This window comes from Camelus dromedarius, chromosome 30, assembly GCF_036321535.1.
Source record: "Camelus dromedarius isolate mCamDro1 chromosome 30, mCamDro1.pat, whole genome shotgun sequence".
NCBI lineage: Eukaryota > Metazoa > Chordata > Mammalia > Artiodactyla > Camelidae > Camelus > Camelus dromedarius.
In genome coordinates, this window is record NC_087465.1 from 12,256,373 (window position 1) to 12,278,562 (window position 22,190).

General features: G+C 38.1%; 2 protein-coding genes across 9 annotated transcripts in view; one reads left to right on the forward strand and one right to left on the reverse strand.

Moving 5' to 3' along the window:
* Positions 1–16,684, reverse strand: part of LACTB2 (lactamase beta 2) — a 33,945-nt gene extending 17,261 nt beyond the window's left edge. For 3 of the 4 annotated variants that reach the window (XR_010378481.1, XM_064480874.1, XM_031441488.2), the window contains exons 1-4: positions 16,524–16,681; positions 13,841–14,004; positions 10,107–10,142; positions 9,151–9,277 (exon numbers count right to left, since the gene is read on the reverse strand). Coding sequence is in view for 3 of the 4 variants with exons in the window: in XM_064480874.1 (XP_064336944.1) it covers positions 9,151–9,277; positions 10,107–10,142; positions 13,841–14,004; positions 16,524–16,645 (449 nt within the window). In the remaining variant the exon portion in view is untranslated. Of the gene's footprint in view, positions 1–9,150; positions 9,278–10,106; positions 10,143–13,840; positions 14,005–16,523 lie in introns of all 4 variants that reach the window. The other variant, XM_010997553.3, reaches the window with a different exon arrangement.
* Positions 1–22,190, forward strand: part of XKR9 (XK related 9) — a 238,574-nt gene that overhangs the window by 26,417 nt on the left and 189,967 nt on the right. For 4 of the 5 annotated variants that reach the window (XM_031441483.2, XM_064480873.1, XM_031441482.2 and 1 more), the window contains exon 2: positions 18,452–18,532. The gene's annotated coding sequence lies outside the window, so the exon portion shown is untranslated. Of the gene's footprint in view, positions 1–14,803; positions 15,765–18,451; positions 18,533–22,190 lie in introns of those variants that run through there. The other variant, XR_010378480.1, reaches the window with a different exon arrangement.

The following is a 22,190-nucleotide window of genomic DNA, read 5'->3' on the forward strand; positions in this document are numbered from 1 at the left end:
AATAAGGAAATTAAGGTTTGGGGTTGTTTGTTATTTGAACTGAGGAATCATGAATCATTTTTTTCCCTCGCTCTGTCTATAAATAGGCCAAGAAGCACACCTCATGAGATAAATTATAGTATAGTGATATGTCATAGTGTCTGCAATTTCTCTTCTTTTTTGTTTTGATGTATTTTTTCACCAGTTTTACTGAGATATAATTGACATACAACATTGAAGTTTGAGGTACACAAGATAATGATTTTATGTATGTCTACATTGTGAAATGATCACCATAAGTTTAGTTAACATCCATCACCTCACATAATTACATTTTTTTCCTGTGATGAGAACTTTCAAGATCTACTCTCAGCAATTTTCAAATACACAATACATTACTGCTAACTACAGTCACCATGCTGTACATTACATTCCCAGAACTTATTTATCTTATACCTGGAAGTTAGTACCTTTTGACCACCTTCACCTATTTCTCCCACCCCCTACCTCCCAATTCTTACAACTACCAATCTGTTCTCTGTTTCTGAGGGCCTGGATTTTATAGATTCTGCATTTAAGTGAGATCATACAGTATTTATCTTTCTCTGTCTGACTTAGCATAATGCCTGCCCATGTTGTTGCAAATGGCAGGATTTCCTTCCTTTTTTATAGCTCAGTAATATTCTACTGTATATATACCACATCTTCTTTATCCAGTCATCTGTTGATAGACACTTAGGTTGTTTCCATGTCTTGGCTATTGTAAATAGTGCTGGAGTGAACACTGTGGTGCAGATATCCCTTCAAGGTAGTGATTTCATTTTCTTTGAATATGGACCCAGAAGTGGAATTGGTGGATCATATGCTTTTACTTTTTAAGAGTATCAATTTTTAAATTTTAATTTTTTAATTGAAATGTCGATTTACAATGTTGTATTAGTTTCTGATGAAGAATATTAATTTTTAAAGATTTTCTTTGTATATTTATATCTTAAAAACAAAATTGAGATGTTTTAATATCTGATTTAAAATTTTTGCACTTACCACACTGTATTTTTCTGCATCATTAAATTGTTTCTAAAACGGTTTTTAGTGTTTGCAGAGCAGTCTACTATATGAGTGAATCATAATTTAATTGCCTATTGCTGGGCAGTTTTTCTCCATCAGTAATACTGAGATGAGCACCCTTAAAAACAGTATTTTTTGGCTGTTTTTCTGATTTGGTCTCAGAATTTTTTTTTTTTTAACAGAGTAGTTATTCTATGTACGTCTCTCCTCCCTCCTCCCTCCCCCATACGTGTATGTCTGACTCACTTCAGTCATTAAGGTTTAAGCTTTCTGGTTTTTAGACTTTCTTGCTGTCACCTTTATATGTACTGCATTTTATTTCCTCTTGTTCTTTTCTTGGTGATTTGTCAGCTACCTATCCTTAAGTAGATGTAAGAAACTGAGCAAACTAACCTCCCTTAATGTCAGTTTTTCACTGAAATGTGAATAATATGTGTCTCAAAGGATTGCTGAGAGGTTCAAAGACAAGCATTTAAGTGCTCAGCATATTTGGCACAAAGTTACATGCCTAATAAATGGTAAATATTTTATTTTAGTAGTGGATAGCTAAAAGTTTAAAAGAAACATACTTTATACTTTTACATTAAAAATTGACAGAACAAAGCAATTTTTATTGATTTCACCCTCTATTAAGATAAAAAATTTAGCACACTTATTTCCTTTGTCTTCTTCAGTTTTCAGCTTTTGTTAATAAACAAAATTATTATAACAGTAAAGACTTAAAACATGACAAATATTTTAGTTCAATAACCTCCATTTACATTTATATAAGGTTTATAACTATACTAACAGTAAGCTAGTTAAACAAAGAGCTAGGTGTAAATAATTTGTTCTGTAGAGAACCTGATTTCTCAGCCACATAGAGATAATCCTTTCTACTGGTTATTTTTTTTCTGTTATTACTCCTATACTTTGAATTATACTTCTGTTATTGCAGGTTTCATGTTGTTTTCCTATTTGTTTACCATTCTAACCTTACAAGGCTATGAATTCCTGAAAGGCAGGACTCCTGTCATATTCCCGCTTTTATATTCCCAGTGCTTAGCAATTAGTAGTAGCTAATATTAATATATTGCTTTCCATGTGCCAGGCACTGACTTCAGGGATTTACAGGTATTATACACTTAATGCTTTTACTGGTCTGGGGTGGGTACTATTAATCTCTTCATTTTACATTTCAGATAACTGAATCACAGGAAATAGCAATAAATGTTTAATGAAATATGGTTTAAATTAAATTTTATTTAGCTTAAGAGGTCAATTATCTTTCTCTTTGCTTATTCTAAATAGCACTGCATTTTTATGTGCTTGGAATACTTTAAATACATTTTCTCAATGATGGATTTTGTGGGGGAGGGGAGGGCAAATAGAATTGCAGATTTGTATTTACTATTTAGGAACTGAACATGTATTTCTGGTTAAAGATAGTGGTTTGAACACCTGCATCTTTACTGTTCTTCCTAACACACCAATAAAATTACCATAAAGGGATTTTTTAAAAATGGCATAAACTCCCAGGGGTGAGGACAATGGACCACATCATCAAAATTTTAGAATTTAGAAAGAAGACAGATGAGTGATAAGTGACTTATCAGACATGAGAAAACTGAAGCCTAAGCTGGGGTTGGTAAGAGCTGAGGACCAGCCAGATTTACAGACACTGCAGAATTCTCCAGTCTCAGGATGTTGGTCCCAGGAATCTGGAGTAAAAGGTGAAGTGGGAGGGGAGGCTAAAACGAGGACTGGTTGAGAGTCTGCTTAACAAACATTTAGATCCTCAGATTCTCTTCCCATTTTGAGCAGTTTGACCCCACTGAGGGAGAAGACTGGAGATTTAACCTTTGAAGAGGGTAAAACACAGGCCCAGGTGGCGGTAGTGACACTATACTGAAACCAGGCTGCGTGAATCTCTAAGCCTTCTTTTCACACTCAGCTCCTAGAAAGGCTGGCAGCCAGGCTTTTATCCTACATGAAGACTCTAAGAGTCTTTTCTGGGGAATTTTACCAGCTCAGGAAGAAAGACTCTAAGATACCAGTTTGGGAAGTTCCCCAACTAAATTAAACAATTCATCTAGATTAACCCTAGAGTGAGGCTCACAACCTACAAAAGCTCTCCTCACATTTTCAGAGCTCCCAAACAGCTGTGTAGTCTCCGTGAGAAGACATCAGTAAATACCAGATGAGCAGAATTTCTAGACATCTGAAGAAAGCCCCTCTCACTGAGGAGAGCAAACGAAAACAAAGTTATTTGGAGGCAAAAAATTAAAAGGAAGAAAATTACCCCCAAAACAAAAAAAAAAGCACACAACCGCCTATCCCCCAAAACTGTAATGTCCTCAGAAAGACAAAAAGTTGCAACTATGAAGGAAGAAAGGATAGTGTGAAAGGACCATTTAGGGAGCCAAAAGAGCTTCTGAAAATTAAAAATGTGAGAAGAGAAAAGAAAAACTTAATAGGATTAGGAGATAAAGCTGAAAGTATAGCAAAACCCCAAAAAGATGGAAAATGGGAGAAAAAAATAAAGTTAGAGGACAAATTTAAGAGTTCTTACTAAAGGAGTTTTAGTAAATGAAACAGATCAAGACAGATGAGATAAAATAATCAATGAGCAACTTCAAGAACAATGGTTAGAACTGAAGGACACAGGTTTCCAGACTAAAAAGGCCTATCAAACAAAGACCCAGCACCATAAACTCCCTCCAAGGTGCATCGTGGTGACATTTCAGAACACAGTGAAAAAGCTCAGGAATCAGAAGGGTTTCAGATTTCTCAATCACAATATTGTAACTAGAAGGCAATGAAATGTTGCATACAAAACTGAGACTGAAAAAAGATTTTCAACTTGGAATCCAGACCCAGTGCACCTTAAATCAAATCGGATTTAAAAAAAGACATTTTTAGACATGTAAGTCCTCAAAAATGCACGTTTTTTTTTCTCAGAATGCTATTGCAGATGAGCTCCACCAAAAAAGGAGTACCAGGAAAAGGATGGGGTACAGGAAATAGGAGGTTCGAGGCTAGAGAGAGGCAAAGGGTGAGTGTGAAGGGAATTGTGGGGTGACGGCAGCATCAGCCTGGTTCCCCAACTAAATGGAACCTGGGGGAAACCAGTTGGAACGCAGCAGGCTGGGAGGCTCTGAGGGAGGGAGGTTCTTCCAGAAGATGAAAGTGCGAGAATCCCTGATACACTTAAATATCCTGAGAGGAGATGTATGTAATCAGAGTTGAGTTAATGATAAGTACCTAGAAAATGATCCAAATAAAAACCAAAACAAAACAATTATTAACTGCAGGAAAGGAAAAGTAAGCACAGTTTACAACATGGTTTAGCTGCAGTGTCTATCGTTCTAATAGTGGAAACACTGAGCACTAATCTCGTCAAAATTTTGACCCCATAAGGTTGGGAGACAGGAACGTTGCCCATAAATGGGAGAAGGGGAGAAACCAATTCTAATTTTTTTTCAGAGTGGGAAATTAACAAATACCTGGAAGGAAAAATGAAGACACAGCAAAGAATCAAATAGTCCTTCAAGATTTGTTACTGTTACTGCTCCACCCTGTTTAATTTTTTTCTCCCTAGAGGCATCCATTTGCACTTCTTTGCCTAATTATTTGCATATGCCTGTATTTTTATGCACAACAAAGCCAGAGTATCACAGGTAATTCTGAATGCCTCCCTTCCTCTAGACCTCGATAAGCCTTGCTACTGACCTAAATGTATTTTCAAATTTGGTTTTGAGATTCTGGAAATCATTAACCTTTCTTTTAATGAAGAAACTTAGATTACATGATTTTTTAAGTCTAGTCTTGTATTAAAAAGCGAAATCTATAGAAAGTACACAAATAAGCTTAAATTACACGCGTTAAGCTTTCCTCACAGGACAGTGTTACTACTAAGCAATTATGAACCCTCACCAAAAAGATGTGTAATTGCCATTAACAACTAAAGGTGCAGTATTTCCACAAGCAACTCTAACAAACCTTTAAAAGCCAGATAGTTTCACTACTACTTCATCTATCCCAGAGCATAGAAAAAGAAGGAAAACTTATGACTCTCAAATCTGATAAAGGCTGCACAAAGAGAAAACTACCACCCAATCTTACTAATGCATATTGTTATTAAAATCTTAATTAAAATATTAACAAACAGAATTCAAAAGCAAATTTAAAAATAATGACATTGTGATCAAGTAAAATTTGTTCAAAAAATGCAAGGGTGTTTCAGAATTGTAAGAGCTCTGAAATTAATAATAAAGCTATGGAGAAAAGTAAGGCCATCTCCCTAGACACTACAAACACATTTGACAAAATCCAACTCTTAAATAACAGTATTTAAGAAAACTGAAATGATTATAACTTAAGAGTTTCTCCTTTGCCAAAAAAAAAAAAAATCAAATCCTTAATATTAAATATTGAAATGTAAAGCCTTTGAAAAATCTACTAAAAATGTAATAGAAAGTACAAGAACATGAGATACTAGCATAATGGGAGCAATTATTTTTGAGCGGCATTGAGAACTGTCATTAAAAACTATTAAGCTTTTATGGTTTCTAAGTGTATGCTTTATGTATTGCAAACAATTACAGTATTATAGCTGTACCAGCAGCAAGGTATTAAAGAGATGTTAGAAATCATCTCTTTTCTGATTAAACCCACTACAATCTGTTAATTAAAGTATTCAATGTTATGTGAAAATGATTCTAGGGGGTATATATCCAGCAACTATAAAAATATGAAGTCAATATACAGGATGGGAAAAAAATTGCAAATCATATATCTGGTAAGGAATTAATATCTAAGATATAGAACGAACTTGTGCAACTCAACAGCAAAAAAAAACCCAATTAAAAAAAATGATCAAAGACCTGAATAGACATTTTTCCAAAGATATACGAAAGACCAACAGGGACATGAAAAGATCCTCACCATTACTAGTCATTAGGAAATGCAAATTAAAATGACAATGAGATGTCATCTCAGCCCTGTTAGACGGGCCATCAGCAAAAAGAGATAACAAATGCTGGCATGAATGTGGAGAAAAGGAAACCCTTGTGCACTATCGGTAGACTTGTAAATTGGTGCAGCCACTGTGGAAAACAATATGAATATCAAAAAATTAAAAATAGTACTACCATGTGATCCAGCAACTCCACTTATGGGAATATAGCCATAGGAAATGAAAACACTAACTGGGAAAGATATTTGTACCCCAATGTTCATAGCAGTGTATTTATAATAGCCAAAACAAGGAAACAACTTAAGTGTCCACTGATGGAAGAATGGATAAGGAAATTGTGGTGTGTACACACACACACACACACACACACACACACACACACACACACACACACACAGGAATATTATTCAGCCATAACAAATGAGGAAACCCTACCATGTGTGACAACATGGATGGACCTTAAAAGCATTATGCTAAGTAAAATGAGCCAGACAGAGAAACACAAATACTGCGTGATCTCACTTATTTGTGGAATCTTCAAAAAAGACAAAAAAAATCAAGCTCATAGAAGAGATCAGACCTGTGGTTACCAGAGGTGTGGGGGGGGGACTGGAGAAAGGTAGTCAAAAGGTACAAATTTCCAATTATAAGATAAATAAGTACTGGGCATATAGTGGACAATATGAATACTAAAATTAACACTGCTGTATGATAAATAAAACAGTTATTAAGAGAGTAAATGAAGAGTTCTTATCACAAGGAGAAAATTGTTTTTTCTTTCTTTTCTTTTTATTGTATCTATATGAGATGGTGGATATTAGCTGAACCTACTAATATAATCATTTCATAGTGTATGTAAATCAAACCATGGAACAACTATGTGGGTGTGGGTATGTATCTTATGTTATGGACAGTCTTATGAACAATCACACACAGAATGCATTTATAAGTAGAATCCAATTTTTTTTTTAATCTACAAAAACTCATTTGGAGAACCATTCTGTTTCAGAGCCTGCAAACTGTCTTATCTGTCAATGTGCTTGCAAGACCTCCTTTATTATTTGCCTCCCACTCTTCACACCAGAACTCGCTTTAGATTTTCTTTTGATATCTTCTAGGCTGAAGGCAATAGGATTTCTTAAATCAGGGAATCAGAAATTCCAATTCTCCAGTCACCTGGGTGGCTAATGCTTTAATCTGCATAAAAACTGCATTAAAATTCACTTCACATAGGCAGGGGGAGAAGAGGAAATGACATCAGAGGTGCTTTACTAAAGATCAGAGGCCTTGTAGCTGTGGCCTTCCCATTCATCAGGTAGAGCATTTATCTAGTTCTGCCACCTCTGTGATAGAGCAGACTTTATAAGGATGGCTCTCTCAGAAAATTTGAAACAGCCAACAAAAGCTGTCAGGTTGACTTTTCTCTGAGACTGAAGGTTACAACCAGAACCAAATCCTTACTGAAAAACCTTGATAACTTTCTACACTTTACTAGGATGCTTGGTGGGTATTATCTCTATCTCTATTGTATTTTTTTTTCTTCCAAATTTGGCAAGCAGACAAGATCTTTGAGGTTAAAACCTAATCTGATTAGATGTGGTGGGTCAGGGGAGAGGGAGCGAGAAGAGTGAGGAGGAGGAGTCAGCTTCTGTCTTAGCAGAAAAAAACTTCAGTACAGAGAAGCAGATATTCTCAAGTCACAAAGCAAGTACAGATTGTGGGGAACCACAATTAATTTGGTTTTAAAAGTTAACAAGTTTGCAAGTGACAGAGCACGCGCTCTGCATGCAAGAGGTCCTTGGTTCAATCCCCAGTACGTCCTACAAAAATAACCTAATTACCTCACCCCCCACAAAAACAACAAACAAATACAATAAAGATAAAATCAAGCCCATTAAAAAAAAAGCAATCATAAAAAAAACCAAAAACGAGTTTGAAACACCTTTTTGAATCCCTCAGATAGGTCTTGGGGGATTATGGGTCTGACCTGAAACGTATTTACTTCAGCTATGGGTCACCTTTTGGAAGTTAGAGCACGAGAAAGCCCTGAATTTAACCGATGGGTAGGATCCCTAAATCCCCCCAAGCAGGAAATGTTAATCTATTCTTTTAAAATTTAAATTTTTTTCGAAAAAGGTAATCATAGTAATGCAGGAAAACAGATGTGGGGTGTGAGGAGGGCTGAGTCCCAGGTCTCGGTTGAGTGTGGGTCCTTGGCTTCGTGCAGGAAAGAATTCAAGTGCGAGCCACTGTTGAGCAAAAGTAGATTTATTTAGAGAGATACATACTGCATAGAGTGTAAGGCAAGAGAAAGGCAAGGAAAGAGGTGTGGGAATTGGGTGCTCAAGTTAAAGTAAAAGTAGGTCCACACTCCATAGACAGAGGGCCGTCTCCAAAGGGGAGAGAGTGAAAAGGGCCACTAGGCCTGGTGCTGTCACTATTTATGCTCTCAGTAGCTTCATGTACCTACAAGTGGGATCAATCCAACTGCCCTGGGGAAGGGGCTGGGATTCCCAGGGACTGGGCCACCACCCATCCTTTGGCCTTTTGTGGTTAGCCTTGGGGCTTTCATGGCGCCTGTGGGCATGTTATTTGATCCCGCTGTTACAATGAGCATATAATAAATATCAAGGTCTATTAGAAGTCAAACCTCTTAATCCTCAAGACCAACTAGGAGGTGACTCTTCCACCATTTTGGTTGCTGTCATTCCTTGAGTGGCTGGGCCCTGCCCAGTTCCCTCCTGTCTCAATAGCACAGGGAACTATATTCACTATCTTGTAGTAACCTATAATGAAAACGAATATATGTATGTATATGTATGACTGAAACACTATGCTGTACACCAGAAATTGACACAACACTGTAAGTGCACTATACTTCAATAAAAAAAAGGTGATCAATTAATTCAAACAAATCATTTAAAAAAAGGCAGATAGAAAAGCTTTTTCTTTTGTCATGTTTCTCAAGCAACCCATTTTCTCTTCCCAGAGTAACCAGTGTTACCAGATCTTTTGTATCCCTCCTGAGATACTTTCACTCATGCAAGCAAATATGTAGAAATCTTCCTTACCCTTCTTTTTAAAACACATATATACATTGACACCCCTCACCCCCCGCCCTTCCTGGCTCAAGGACATTTACTTACCTTAGAGTGGCGCCCTCAGTCTTAATCACATCTCCATCTTTCACATAAATGTACTGCTGCTCTCCATCTCCTATAATTTCCTCTCTCCTGGGATTCCGTGGGAGTTTTTTAATGCAATATTCAGTGTCTAGTCACAAAACACGTAAAAGATATTGTCACACTTTAAGTGATAATTCAGCCTTTTAAGAGATCAATTTTCATAGAGCTGACTTGTGAAAGGCTACAAAAAATATTAACATTTAGAGGCAATAGAAATGGGATGAATTATAGCAGCGTATATCTGGGATGGTAACTGTTCCTGCTGTCTCAACGACAGAGATTTTTATTCTTTTATGCCCCTCTAGGTCTCTATAAAAGCCTGTGTGTTTTTCTAGTCATTCCTATTTTATACAAAAACTTGAAAGTCACTCTTCATAATTTCAGCTAGCTTTGAGATTGAGATGGGTGTTGAAGAGGCAGGAATACAGAATCCAGGAACGTTTCTCTATTGAGATGCCTAACACATAGTAAAAAAAAAAAAAAAAAAAAAAAAAAGTCATGGCATCATGCCAATAGCTAATAATAAAAGGATGATAACATAAAGTTCTTTCTGTGAATGCTGAAAAGAAGCCCCAAACCTGGGGCTAAGATATTAAACCATTAAAATAAATGTAACGCATATTACCCTCACTGACACAAAGAAAATCAATTAATTAACCAGTCAAATAGCTAACTGGCAATGATCTAACCAGTATACTATGTACAGTAACTACAAGCACCAAGACATCAAAGTGCTGAAACACTGTCATAATTGGGGAAATAGAACACAAACAGGCAATAATTAGAGAACTACACTCGGTACCATTTAATGGATACCAAATGAACAACTGAGCTAATAAAAGCAACAGGAGTTTAGAGAAAGGAGAAACAATTAGGAAAGGATTCATAAATATGATAGAACTTGCGGTACAACTTACAGGGTGAGGAGGATTGGGAAGAGTTCAGAGAAAGACCTGCAGGTAAGGGGAACAGCATTAGAAAGGCATAGAAATGAGGATGAGTGTGGCATCTGTGCAAAACACAATGCTACGAACTTGTCTAATGCAAAACACTGGCTAGGAAGAGGGGCCTCTCAAATAAAGAGGAGAGGGGCAAATAGGATAAGCTCAGATCATGGAGGGCCTTAAGATGCCTTTCATAGAGCAGAATTTAAACTTCAGTGGGGGGAGGGTACAGCTCAGTGGTAGAGTGTGTGCTCAGCATGTACGAGGTCCTTGGTTCAATCCTCAGTACCTCCATTAAAACAAATAAATAGATAAACAAACAAATCTAATTACCACTCCCCCTGCAAAAAGAATAAATTATTAAAAAAAAAACTTTATCACATGTGTCTACCGTGCACTCTTTAGTAAGAAAATGAAATAGTGTTAAAAGGTCAATTAGTCTGGAAGCTGTAGGTGGGGGGATTGTAGGGGGAGCGATCAGAAAGACCAGGAGGGGATGACTGCAATAACCCAGCTAGCAGGTAACCAGGGCTAGTGTTGTATCAATGGAAATACAGAGGGAGAAAAAGACATTCAGAGGAAAATTGGCAAGGCATAGAAATCTGGCTGGTAGGGAGGATAAAGGAGGTAGAAATACTGCAAATATAATAAAAACAAAATAAAATGACAGCAACTAGACCTTCCCTCTCCAGCCCCAAACTCCACTATTTTTTATCTTTGAGGCTGAAGCAAAAATAATATGCTATTCGGGGACTGACATTACAGAATAAGGCTGTCTTCATTATGGAGTGAGATAGTGAGGTTTTTTGTTTTTATTTTTAATCTGCATAATTTTATCTTTCAGTAAAGAGGTGGAGATATTATACTTCTAGTTATGAAATCTTTTCAAAAAAACTCAATTACCTCAAAATTAGAAAATAAATGTCATCCTATAAAAATAACTCCATTTAAGTTTTTAAAATTATATGCAAATATGAAAACACTTATATTCACGACAGCAACTTATATAAGAGCAAGATGGAGAAGGGCATGCTGAAAGCAATCATATAATAATAATAATTTTTAATAAGAGTTTATCAAGATATAATTCACAAACTATAAAATTCACCCTTTTGAAATGTACAACTCTGTGGGTATTTTTTCCAGTACAAAGACTTGTATAATCATAATCACTGTATAACTTTTGAACATTTTCAAAACACTGTACCCAGTGGTACTCATTCCCTATTCTTACCTTCTCCCAGCCTCCTGGCAACCACTTACCTACTTTCTGTCTCTATCATATAATTATTTTATCAGAAGGAAACCCTCATTTGTTAAGGTTTAAATATTAGATTATAACATCATTGCTGATACTAATTATTTAAGTTCATACAAACATGTAATATTGTTCCTGTATAATACTTTCCAATAAAAACACACTTTAATTGAATAGCATAGAAACAAATATTTGACTTCTAGGACTAGAATGTTAAATACATGGCAAAGGCCCAACTTCAGCTGCAAAATAATGATTATCAAATAACAAAATATATTTTGTAAGGTTTAGTCAAAAACTAACCAAAACAGAACACTTAAGCAGCCTGGGGCTGTACAGTTCTCATGTCTAGTAAAATTCTGGCTCCCTGTAAGTCACCAGGAGTTGCTAAATCATACACTGATTGTAATTTAAAATTCTGTAAGCAGGTTGCTTCGGAGTTACTGTATCTTCCCATAGAAATCTTATAAATGGCATTCATAATTTTGGTCTGGCCTGTAAAAACACAGGTTGTTAGTGCTGTCAAGTAGTTGAAAAATTTCTGCCATACTAATAATTCAACAAAGTTATAAAAAATTAAACTAATAATTAAAATATGGAACAGAAATTATAAAGCAAAACAGAACAAGAATGCTAATGATTAAGGATTTAGAGAATGAAGAAACACATGGAACTTTTGCGGGGAGATTCTGACCATTACCTCTGTATAATTTCAATGTGGAATAACTCAAGGTTTGCATATAGCTGGTCCAGCTTCAATAAAGTTCAGAATGAAACACAACCAGCCACTTCATAAATAAAGTATGAAAGTTTTAGTGGCTATAAAACAGTGTCAAATTTCTCCCTGATTTTCTTTAAATCAATATATTAGGTAATCTAGTATATAAGTATTATTTTGTATGGAACCCAAAGCTATTTTAATTTTTACTTTAAAGAAAGTGGGTGAGATGTCCATTAAGAGGTGAATGGATACACAAATGGTGGCAATTTCCTACCATGGATTACTACTTCGCAGTAAGAAAGGAACAAACTACTAATGCAGGAAACATGGGTGAATCTCAAAAACATGATGCTGTGTGAAAGGACAGAGTGATTCTGGATCCCTATGTTACGGGCAACTTTGGAACACAGGCAAAACTAATCTACAGTGAAATGAAGCAGATGAGTGGTTGCTGGAGGTGGAGGGGGAAATCACTGCAGAGAGGGATGGGGGGCCTCTTTTTGGGGAGGTGAGAATGTTCTTTATCTTGATTGATCATATAGGCGTTTGCCAAACTATACACTTAAAATGGGTACATTTCATGTATGTAAATTCAGGCTCAATAAAGCTGATTTATGAAGGAGAAAAAGGGGGCCATAAACATTTTAATTTTGCAAATTGGCTCTCATGCTAAAGGAGCTGACCAAAGCTAATTAAGGAATTTTGCCATAGTGTTTTTTTTTTTTTTGCCAGTTTTTTTTCTTTAATTTTTTAGTGGGCAAGGGGAGGTAATTAGGTTTCTTTGTTTATTTTTGATGGAGGTACTCGGGATTGAACCCAGGACCTCATACATGCTAAGCACGCACTCTACTACTGAGCTATACCCTCCCCCTGCCATAGTTTTTAATTCACAAAATGGAATGATAGACAAGAGAAAGAAAGGTGAGGAAAAGTCTGATTGATAGAGAATGATTTCCTGTGCCAGGCAGTCCCCTTGGATTGGGAGGAAGGAGGTTAGAGGGGTAGGTAGGCAGGTTTTTACAGTGGTCAGCCTGGTGATGCTGGGTGCTGTAGCTGAGAATGTTCTGGTGTCCCAATTATAGTCTCAAGAACTAAAAAGAAGGTAATTAAAAATGTTAAAAAATATTAGTTGAATGCCTACGTACATTCTTTTTGTGAATGAATGTTCTTAACCTCGTCTTGCCTGGACATGCCAAACATACCCCCATTCCAGGGTCTCTGCCTTTGCACTGCCCTCTGCCTGGGGTGCCCTCCTCTCAGATACCTGTAGGGCTCACCCCCTCTCCCTCCACCCTGGATATAACACCGGTGATTGCCTTATGTTACAGAAGACGTGAGGCCACGTTTAGAACATGGACAGTAACAGCATCCGCCTCACAGAACTCATGAGAAGTTTTCACGCAGGGCCGGGCACAAGGTGGATGCTCAGCAGTAGTTAGCCATTATGCAATCTAAAATAGTCATTGTTACACAAACTAAATTAAAACTGACCTTCATCACTGCGCAAAGGGGAAAAATAAGAGGGAGGAGTTATGAAACAGAAAATAGGACTTTTCCTTTCCTCTCTTGTTAAAGTTGGGGACAGTATTCAAGTTATGTTCATTTCTAAAAGTACCATTTAAATATAATGTATTCAGTACATGGTTTACTAGCTTACTTAGCTTTGCTAACTGAATTAAATTATTCCAAAAACAGTTTTCTTCAATGAGCTTAATGTTTTCTGTTTACCATTATTGATGCTTTTACAAATATCAGTTATGCCTCCAGTGTGATCACGGTGCCAGTGGGTCACTATGATTTCCTGGATTGCTGTGTTAAATTCAGTTAGAGCCTGCTTTAAGCAGCTGATATATTCTGGAATTGCTGGTTCTCCAGTGTCAATGAGGATTCTCCTGAAAATTAAAAGATAATCACACAATTGGAGCACAGAGTTAATAGCAGCATATTTCTCACTCATAAATTACAGTACATTTAAGAAACTGCATAAATTATTTTGCTTCCAACATGCTTGAAAACCAGCTGTATCAGCTTAACTGTAATAATCTCACCTTAAGAAAGCTCTTTGAAAAAACTTATAGCTAAATATAAGCCTGAACAAGGAATATTAGCAATAATATTGAACATTTACACAGCACTTAAATACGGCACTGTTCCAAGGACTTTTCATATTTTAACAATTATATTCTTCAGAACAACCTTGCAAGGTGGGCATTTCATTCTTTTATCCAGAAATTAAGTACCTCGCTCAAGGTTACTCTGCGAGGAAATGGCAGAACCAGGTATTCTGGCACCAGATCTGCCTTCAAGATCTTTTACAGTATCTTCAATATATACAAAATCTTGTAGTAGCTCATGGTGAAATGAATATGTGTAAATTCATGTATGACTGAAAAATTCTGCTGTACACCAGAAATGGACACAACATTGTGAACTGAGTATAACTCAATAAAAAAAATATTTAACAGTATCTTCAAATGTCTCAAAGATATCAAAGAATCTGATTCAATGGTGTCCCTAAGGAAACCAACTCATCTGCACAATGTACAAAATGGATCCTTGATGTGTTTCATGGGCTCCTTACATCAAAGTGAAGGCAGCAGGGATGCGTGGGGAAAATGTCTGAGCTGCTTTATTGCTTTACCCAGACAACCTTATTAGTTGTACTTATGGTTCTGAACCTTCCTTTGACAGGAGAATGTGGTTAGCACATCAAGGAGGGAGCGGTCAACAGTGTAAGAAGATAATGAAGTTCAAATAAGATGGGAATGGAAAAATGCCACTGGGTTTAGTGATACAGGAGCCACCTGTGATCTTTGTGGAACAGACGGATACCAATATCAGAACCTCTTACTTGGACCCAATTAAGACTCATTGCTGATTACCTGACATCTACTTATACAGCACGGCAGTAGCACCTGTACATTAACTTATTCTAGCTCAACTGTATGGGCTCATGATCATCCTCAGCTCTCACCATTCCACTCCACGAGTTCATGTGAGTGGCAGCCTAAAGCAGTACGAGACTGAAGACTGAACCTGCTCTTCCCTCAATCAGTTTCAGGTTCTCTAAGTCTTTCAGCACCAGCGCTTTGCCATGCTGAGTGTGATTCTAGTGTTTAAGGATATAGTGTTTATTTTTCATACAACATGGCCCCTAAAGTTGGCAAGCCCACTTCTTCATCTGGTTTTCAGACAGAACCAGCCATCTGTTTCATCGCTGGAAGAAAAAGCAGGCTGTGTTGAACTCACTGAGAGACAGTACACTCATCTTCAACACAGTGTTTTCACGACTTTCTAGGGTAGTTTTAACAATATGCTATTTTCATCTTAGGTACTGACTTTAGAACTCGTTTAAGATGACACACTGAAGAGAGAAGAGAATACCCATGGACTTCCTGGGGTCTCAGCCAACCCAGACTCTGTGCTAGATATCAGGTGTTTTTCGTGCTTCACTTTCTATCCTCCTAGATCCTGGAGGCACCTAAAGCTCTGACCCTGCCTTGTTTACCCCGGACTTAACTTTTTACCTGCTTGACTTGCTGTATTTCCAGTTCCCCATCCTGCTGTTTCCAAAACTATGATCTACTAGAAAAAGGCAAATACAGTAGATACTTCAAATGAAACCCCAATAAAATATACTTATTAAGCTGTTTTTAGTAGTCAGCTGTATTTTATTAATTTTAATACGTCTCAACTGCACAATTAAATTCTGTGCTCAAGGGGAACTGAATCTTATTTTATTGTCTAGAGTATACTAAAGACTAAGTACTATATAAAAATAGCTCAACCCACTTACTGTGCAGTAAATCACATATGCCCGTTTCTGCATAATTCCACTAAAACAGAATGCAGCTGAACAAGAGAAAACTCTTAGAAATACAGACAAGTTATTCCATCTGCAAAATAACTTAAGGCCACACAATAGTAACGAAAAACAGCTCCTCTCTCCCAAGGGCTAGGGGTCTCTTTTGGGTTTCACAGCAACCCTGCCCTCTACTGCTGATTTAAGAAAAAGGCCTCAGCACACGAATCGCTTTTGCGAAAGGAAGTTATGCTCTGGGCCAACCAGTGAAAAACCAGCGGGTGCAAAGTAAACGCTTTCCTGGATTCGTAACAACTGCAGGAGATCCTAGTTTCTCAACAGCTTAACATGCTCATCTTGGCATTAACATCAAGCAAAGTAAATTGGGTCTCAAAAACAGGATTTTGTTTTTCTCCATCAGTCATTTGTAAGTCAGCTGACCACCTGGGGTGGTCGTGATTTAGGGGCTGTCCTGAGTCGGGGCGTCGGCCGCCGTGCGGTGCCTGGTGCTCGCGCACAGCTTCTCCGACCGCGGTGAGCAGTCGTCGCAGTCTCACCTCCGCGCGTCCTGCGGGCCGCTGTGTAATCGGGGTTAAAGGGGACGTTTACCTGGAGCCAGTCCCCACCAGGTAGGTGTTGGTGCCCTGCAGGGTCATGGGACCCGGGTTACAGCCCAGGACGCGAACCACCCGACTGGACAGCCGTTCGACCCGCTGCAGTGCGGCAGCCATCTCTGTCTCTGCCGCGCAGGCGGATGGAGGGCGGAACCAGCAACAAGACCCGGGGCGGGGGCGGAGGTCACGTGACGCCGCGCGAGCGGAGCGGGAGGGGAAATAGCTAGCTGTGCTGGGGGCGGGGCCAGCGGTCACCGGACTCCACGGGGAGGGGCGGAGCGAGGGGAGGGGGCGCAGAGATGGGCAGCTGTGCCGGGGCGGGGCTAGAGGTCACGTGACGCTGCCCGGGTTTCGCGGGCCGAGGCGCAAAGGAGTTCGGCCGCGCGAGGCTTGAGGGGGCGTGAGGCGACGCTCGAATTCTGTCAGCGGGCTCTATCGCCTGTCACAGAGCCTGGTACATTCTTTGGAGTTTGTGTCCAGGCAGGCGAGTTCATCCAAGTGGGCGATAGACGTTTTAACCTGGGAAGTCTTGTGATGGAGCAAAGGGCAGGCAGGTTTGGGGTTAGGCACTGAGTTCAGTCTCCGGAAGGGCTGCTCGTCAGCTTCTCGGGTGATGGTGGGGGGTGTGTGTGAGGAGTAGCGCGCCTTTTATAATAAATAGCAGTAACGAACGTTTACTTAGCGTTTACTGCGGTGCTAAGCGCTTTTTACAACCACTATCATTTACTCTAAACATTATCCCTTAGCTTTTTTTGGTTTGAAATTAGGATTTCCCTTGTGCTTTTCATCACCATTTCATTTAATAAATTGCCACGCTCTTCATTTAGTAGGTGAAGAAATGGGTGCAACAAATAATTTAAAATTTAAGTGACTTGAGTAGAGTCGTGCAAAGTGACAATAGACACTAGCAGAAGAGCAGGAACAGAGGGTCGTGATGAACTTGGTTTAGACAAGTAGAAACTGAGGTGATTGTGGGATATCCCTGTAAAGAAATCAGTAGACAGATATGTGGGTTGAGCTGAGAAGAAAGTTCTAGGCTACAGATACAAAACTGAGTCTTTGTGAATATGTTTAGCAATATGATTTGAAGTTTAAGTTCTTCCCCAAGAAATAAGACCAATGATTTTTACATTCTGTTCAGTTACATTTAACAATAATTTATCATCTACCTGTAACCTATAAGGTATTGTAGATGTATGGGGGGGTGTTAAAATGAATAAGATGGTCAGCTTTCTAGAGGCTTATAATAGGAAGGAGTTGTACATGATCTTATTTTAAAGCATATGTGGGTAAGTCCTAGAGAAGTATAGTTAAAGTGATGGGATAGCAAGGAGGAAGGGAGAATCAAATTGACTAGGAAGATCCAGGGACACTTAAAGGTGTGGATTTTGAGCTGATTTTTGAAGAGCTGATAGAACTTTAACAGGAAATGTAGGTGGAAGGGCATTCTAGATAGTAAATAACCTTGAGCAAAGGCTTGGAAATAGAACTGTAGTGTTTATTTTAGGAATAGAAACCAACAACCATATATTCTTGAGGCACAGGGTTTGAGAAGGTACACAGTTTGAAAAAAGTAGGTCTAAGTTAATGATATATTGTAAATTCTTTATCAGTATTTCAGGTTCAAGAATCTCTCTCCTTTTCAAACATGAATTGTCTGCTTGGATATGCTGTGTGGCAAATTGCATTTTCTTACAACTTAATTGATAATACAGTCAAAGCTTGTAACCTAGTCAGCCTATAAAAGGAGCCATGTAATTCCTTCCCCGATGTGACAGTTTTAAAGGGGTGTCCTGTTGTCACAACTATATGGACTCTGTTATCACTGGATGAGAAATCGCATATATGACTAACAGGTGATTTCAGCTTCATTTTAGTTTCGATCTTAAAGGTTCACACACCCCTTATTATCCTTGCTTTCAGTGAGGAAGAAATAAAAGATTCCCAAGATGAAGATTCTCCGGAAGGGGCTTTGAGTTAAAGAAGGCTTTTTATACTTGAAAGGTAAGTCTATAACAAGTGTGTTAAATTTGATTGACAAGGGAAAGTTTGTTGGTTTGTACTTCAGGTATCTTCTTTATTGTGAAGAGATCATATGAGTTCAGCAGGAAAGGGTTGTGTATTTTGGCTGGCATCCAGGTAGCCAGACAGCTGGGCTGACCTCTGAATGTGATTGGATTGAAACTGTCCGATTAAGTCAGTAAGTATCATGAATTCTCTATGTCAAATTTTGTAGGTGGCATTATTTCTCCTAAGGTGGTATTGATCAGTCGTAGGAATAAAGATGAACTATCTTTCATACAAGTTATACAACTATGTGGTCACTGAAAGAGTTGCATGCCCCCCCCTTTTTTATGAGAGCTTCTATATTTATTACGTACTTTGCTTTGTAGTTTTCTTTCCAGTTGGTGTTATGTTCTGCTCCACTGAATTAGGAATTTAGAAGATGCCAAATCAGATTAGTTTATTGAGTTTATTAGTTTATGTTCTGTCAATAATGCAATTTCTAAGTTTATTAGAAATTATTATTTCCAATCTTGTAAAGCTTGATCCAAAATGGCTAGTGTTTTTCTTATCCATGCCAGGTAAAGGAAGCTCTCTTTGTGGGGAGAGCAATTAAGAAATGCACACATATTGACACAACGTTGTAAAATGATTATAAATCAATAAAAAATGTTAAAAAAAAAAGAAATGCACACATGGAGTGCTTAGTTATTATAGTCTGTAATTTTAGGGAAATTATCTATAAGGTCTACCTCGTTTTAAGACGCAAACATGCGGAGTCGGGGTAGGGGCACGGTCAGCCCTGAAACACGAGGGGCGCGCGCGAGGGGCGCGCGCGCAGCGAAGGCGGAGGTGGGACCCAGGCGGATATATTCAGAGACGCGTCCAACAAATAAATAAGGCAAGTCAGGAAGGGGCTGAGGTGGGTGCAGGCAGGGGAGGGAGCTGTGAAGGGGCAGGCAGGGCTCCGGAGGTCACAGCTGAAGATGCAGGTATGTGGGGCGTGGGGCGTGGGGCGTGAGCCGTCTGGAGCCTAGGACCAGAAGGAGGGAGGGCACGACCTGGAGGGAAGAGGAGAGGACAGGGAGCAGGGGTAGGGGAAGGAGTTCAGCGCTTCGGAGGGGGAGGAGGTGGAGACCGAGGACGGGCTCCAAAAGAAGTGACGGGAAAGCTGCCGACAGGGGGCTCCCCCTCCCCCAGAGCGCCACACCTTCCTGGGGGTACTTTGCTTTATTGTGCTTCACAGATATTCATTCTTTTGTTCTTTCGTACTTTTTTCTTTCTATCTTTCTCTCTCTTTCTCTTTTTTACAAATTGAACGTTTGTGGCCACTCTGCGTCAAACAAGTCTACCAGGGAAATTCATGGCCTACTAGATTGGAAAAACTCAGTTTTTTTAAAAGTTATTTTTTCCATTTTGTTGGCCACAACATTCTTGACAGGAAAAGTAGCAATAATGAACCTTTTTTTTTTTTTCCTCTGTAAGAAGAGTGAGATATCTTTCAATATTATTCTGAAGACCTTTAAACAAAATACTTATAAGTGGTAAAATGACAAGAATGCTGTAAGTATTAGGTTGTGTGTGTTTTTAAGTAAAACTTTCCCCTCCTCGTTTTTAAAGTAATAAATGTTCTTTGTAGGACATGTAGGGTGTTAGTCGGCTCAGGCTGCCGTAACAGAATACTATACACTGGGTGCTAAAACAACATAAAATTAATTTTCTCACAGTTCTGGAGATTGGAGGCCCAACATCAGGGTGCTAGCAGGGTTGGTGTCTGGTGAGGCCTCTTTCTTTGGGTTGCAGATGGCTCCTTTCTTCCTATGTCATGTGGCCTTTCCTCTGTGTGTGTTTGGGGGTGGGAGGGGGCGAGATAGATCTCTGGTGTCTCCTCCTATTCTTATAAGGACACCACTCCTATTGGACTAGGGCCCTATCTTTGTGACTTCTTTTAACTTTATTACCTCCTTAAAGGCCTGTCTCTAGATACAGTCACATTGGGGGTTAATACTTCAACATGATGACTATTGGGGAGAAACTATTCAGTCTATACATATAGAAAAGCATGAAGAAGAAAAAATCATCTATAATACCATTAATTCCCCAGATAAAACCACTGTTAACATTTTTTTTGGTATTTCTCCAGTTATATTTCTGTTGCATTTTCAAAGCTTGGCAATTATAACGTAGTATTTTTTCATTTAACATTCCTTTAAGTTGTAGATTGCAAACTCAGATGCTTGTAAGTGTCAGGCAGACAGGCAAGGAATAATGATAACTAACATTTGTTAAGCCCTAACTGTGCCAAATAGGTTTCCAGAGGTTTATGTGTATTATATATATTATCTCTTTTAACCTTCACAACAACTCTGTGAGGTATATACCATTATTATCTCTACATTTCAGATGAAGAAAATAAAGCATAGGGAGGTAAAACAACATATTTAAGGACACACAGCTAGTAGGTAGCTGCATTAACATTGAGGCCTAGCTGTTGAAGTGACTGAAGTGGGGTGGCTGGCTACTGTGGTGAACTTGAGAGAGCATGTCCCATCTGGGGGGCACCACTGCTCATGGAGGAATGGTAGTCTAGTGTAGTAGATCTTTGAGTTTTTTGATAGCCTTGAAAAATCTGAATTTTTATATGAAATGATGGCAATTAGGAAAACTAAAAAATAACAGTTAAGTCAGATCTCATCTGCAGATTACAGTTGGCCTATATTTATAAAATAGCATTCTTAGTAGTAGTATCTACCTCCTAAGTGTGATGTGAGAATTAAATGGGGGAATTTTGTATACAGCATGTAGCTCAGTAGCTGGCATGTAGCACTAAGTAAATGTTAGCTATCATCAGTAGCACAAATATTTTCTCCAGTCATCAAAATTCTTTATAAGTATCACTATTGTTTTTATTTTGAGAAATTATGTAAGTAATACATTGGTACATGACTGTTGTAAAAAACTCAAACAATATGAAAGAATGTTTAAAGGACTGAAATTGCATTTGCTTCCTACCCCTAACTCCCTAGTCCTCTCCTTATAGAATTAAAAACCACATATGCTGTGCTTATCCTTCTGGCATTTGCATTTTTTTTACTTAATATGTCTTAGAGATCTTCCAAAGTCAGTTTAGACAAAGCTACTTCATTGTTTTTAAAGGTTGCACAGTGTATTCTTTAGTATGGATGTACCATCATTTATTGAACTAGGCTTCTCAATTGTCATTTCAGTTTTCAATTTTTTACTGTTATAAAAAAGAATCTGCAAAGAGCATATATTGCTCTTTGCGCACATTGGTAAATATTTCCCTAGGGGTTTGATCCTCGGATGAAATTGCTGAATCAAAAGTATATTAAGAATTTTCACAGTTACTGTACTTTTGTTAAATGTATTTTTAGTATCTTTGTAATATTCATTTTATGAATCTACTGATATTATCAATTCCTTATGTTGACACATTTAGATTTTTTTTCCAATTTTTTGCCACTATAAATGGTTCTGTGATAAATATCTTTGTGAGTAGGATATGTTTTTAAAAAGATAAATAGTCTGAGAGGAAGTTATAAACTAGTAACTATATTTCTGAGACTTTACTTTCTGGGAGCTATTATAAGAGTCATATTAATTGGTAATATATTATTTTTAGGAAAAATAGAGCTTT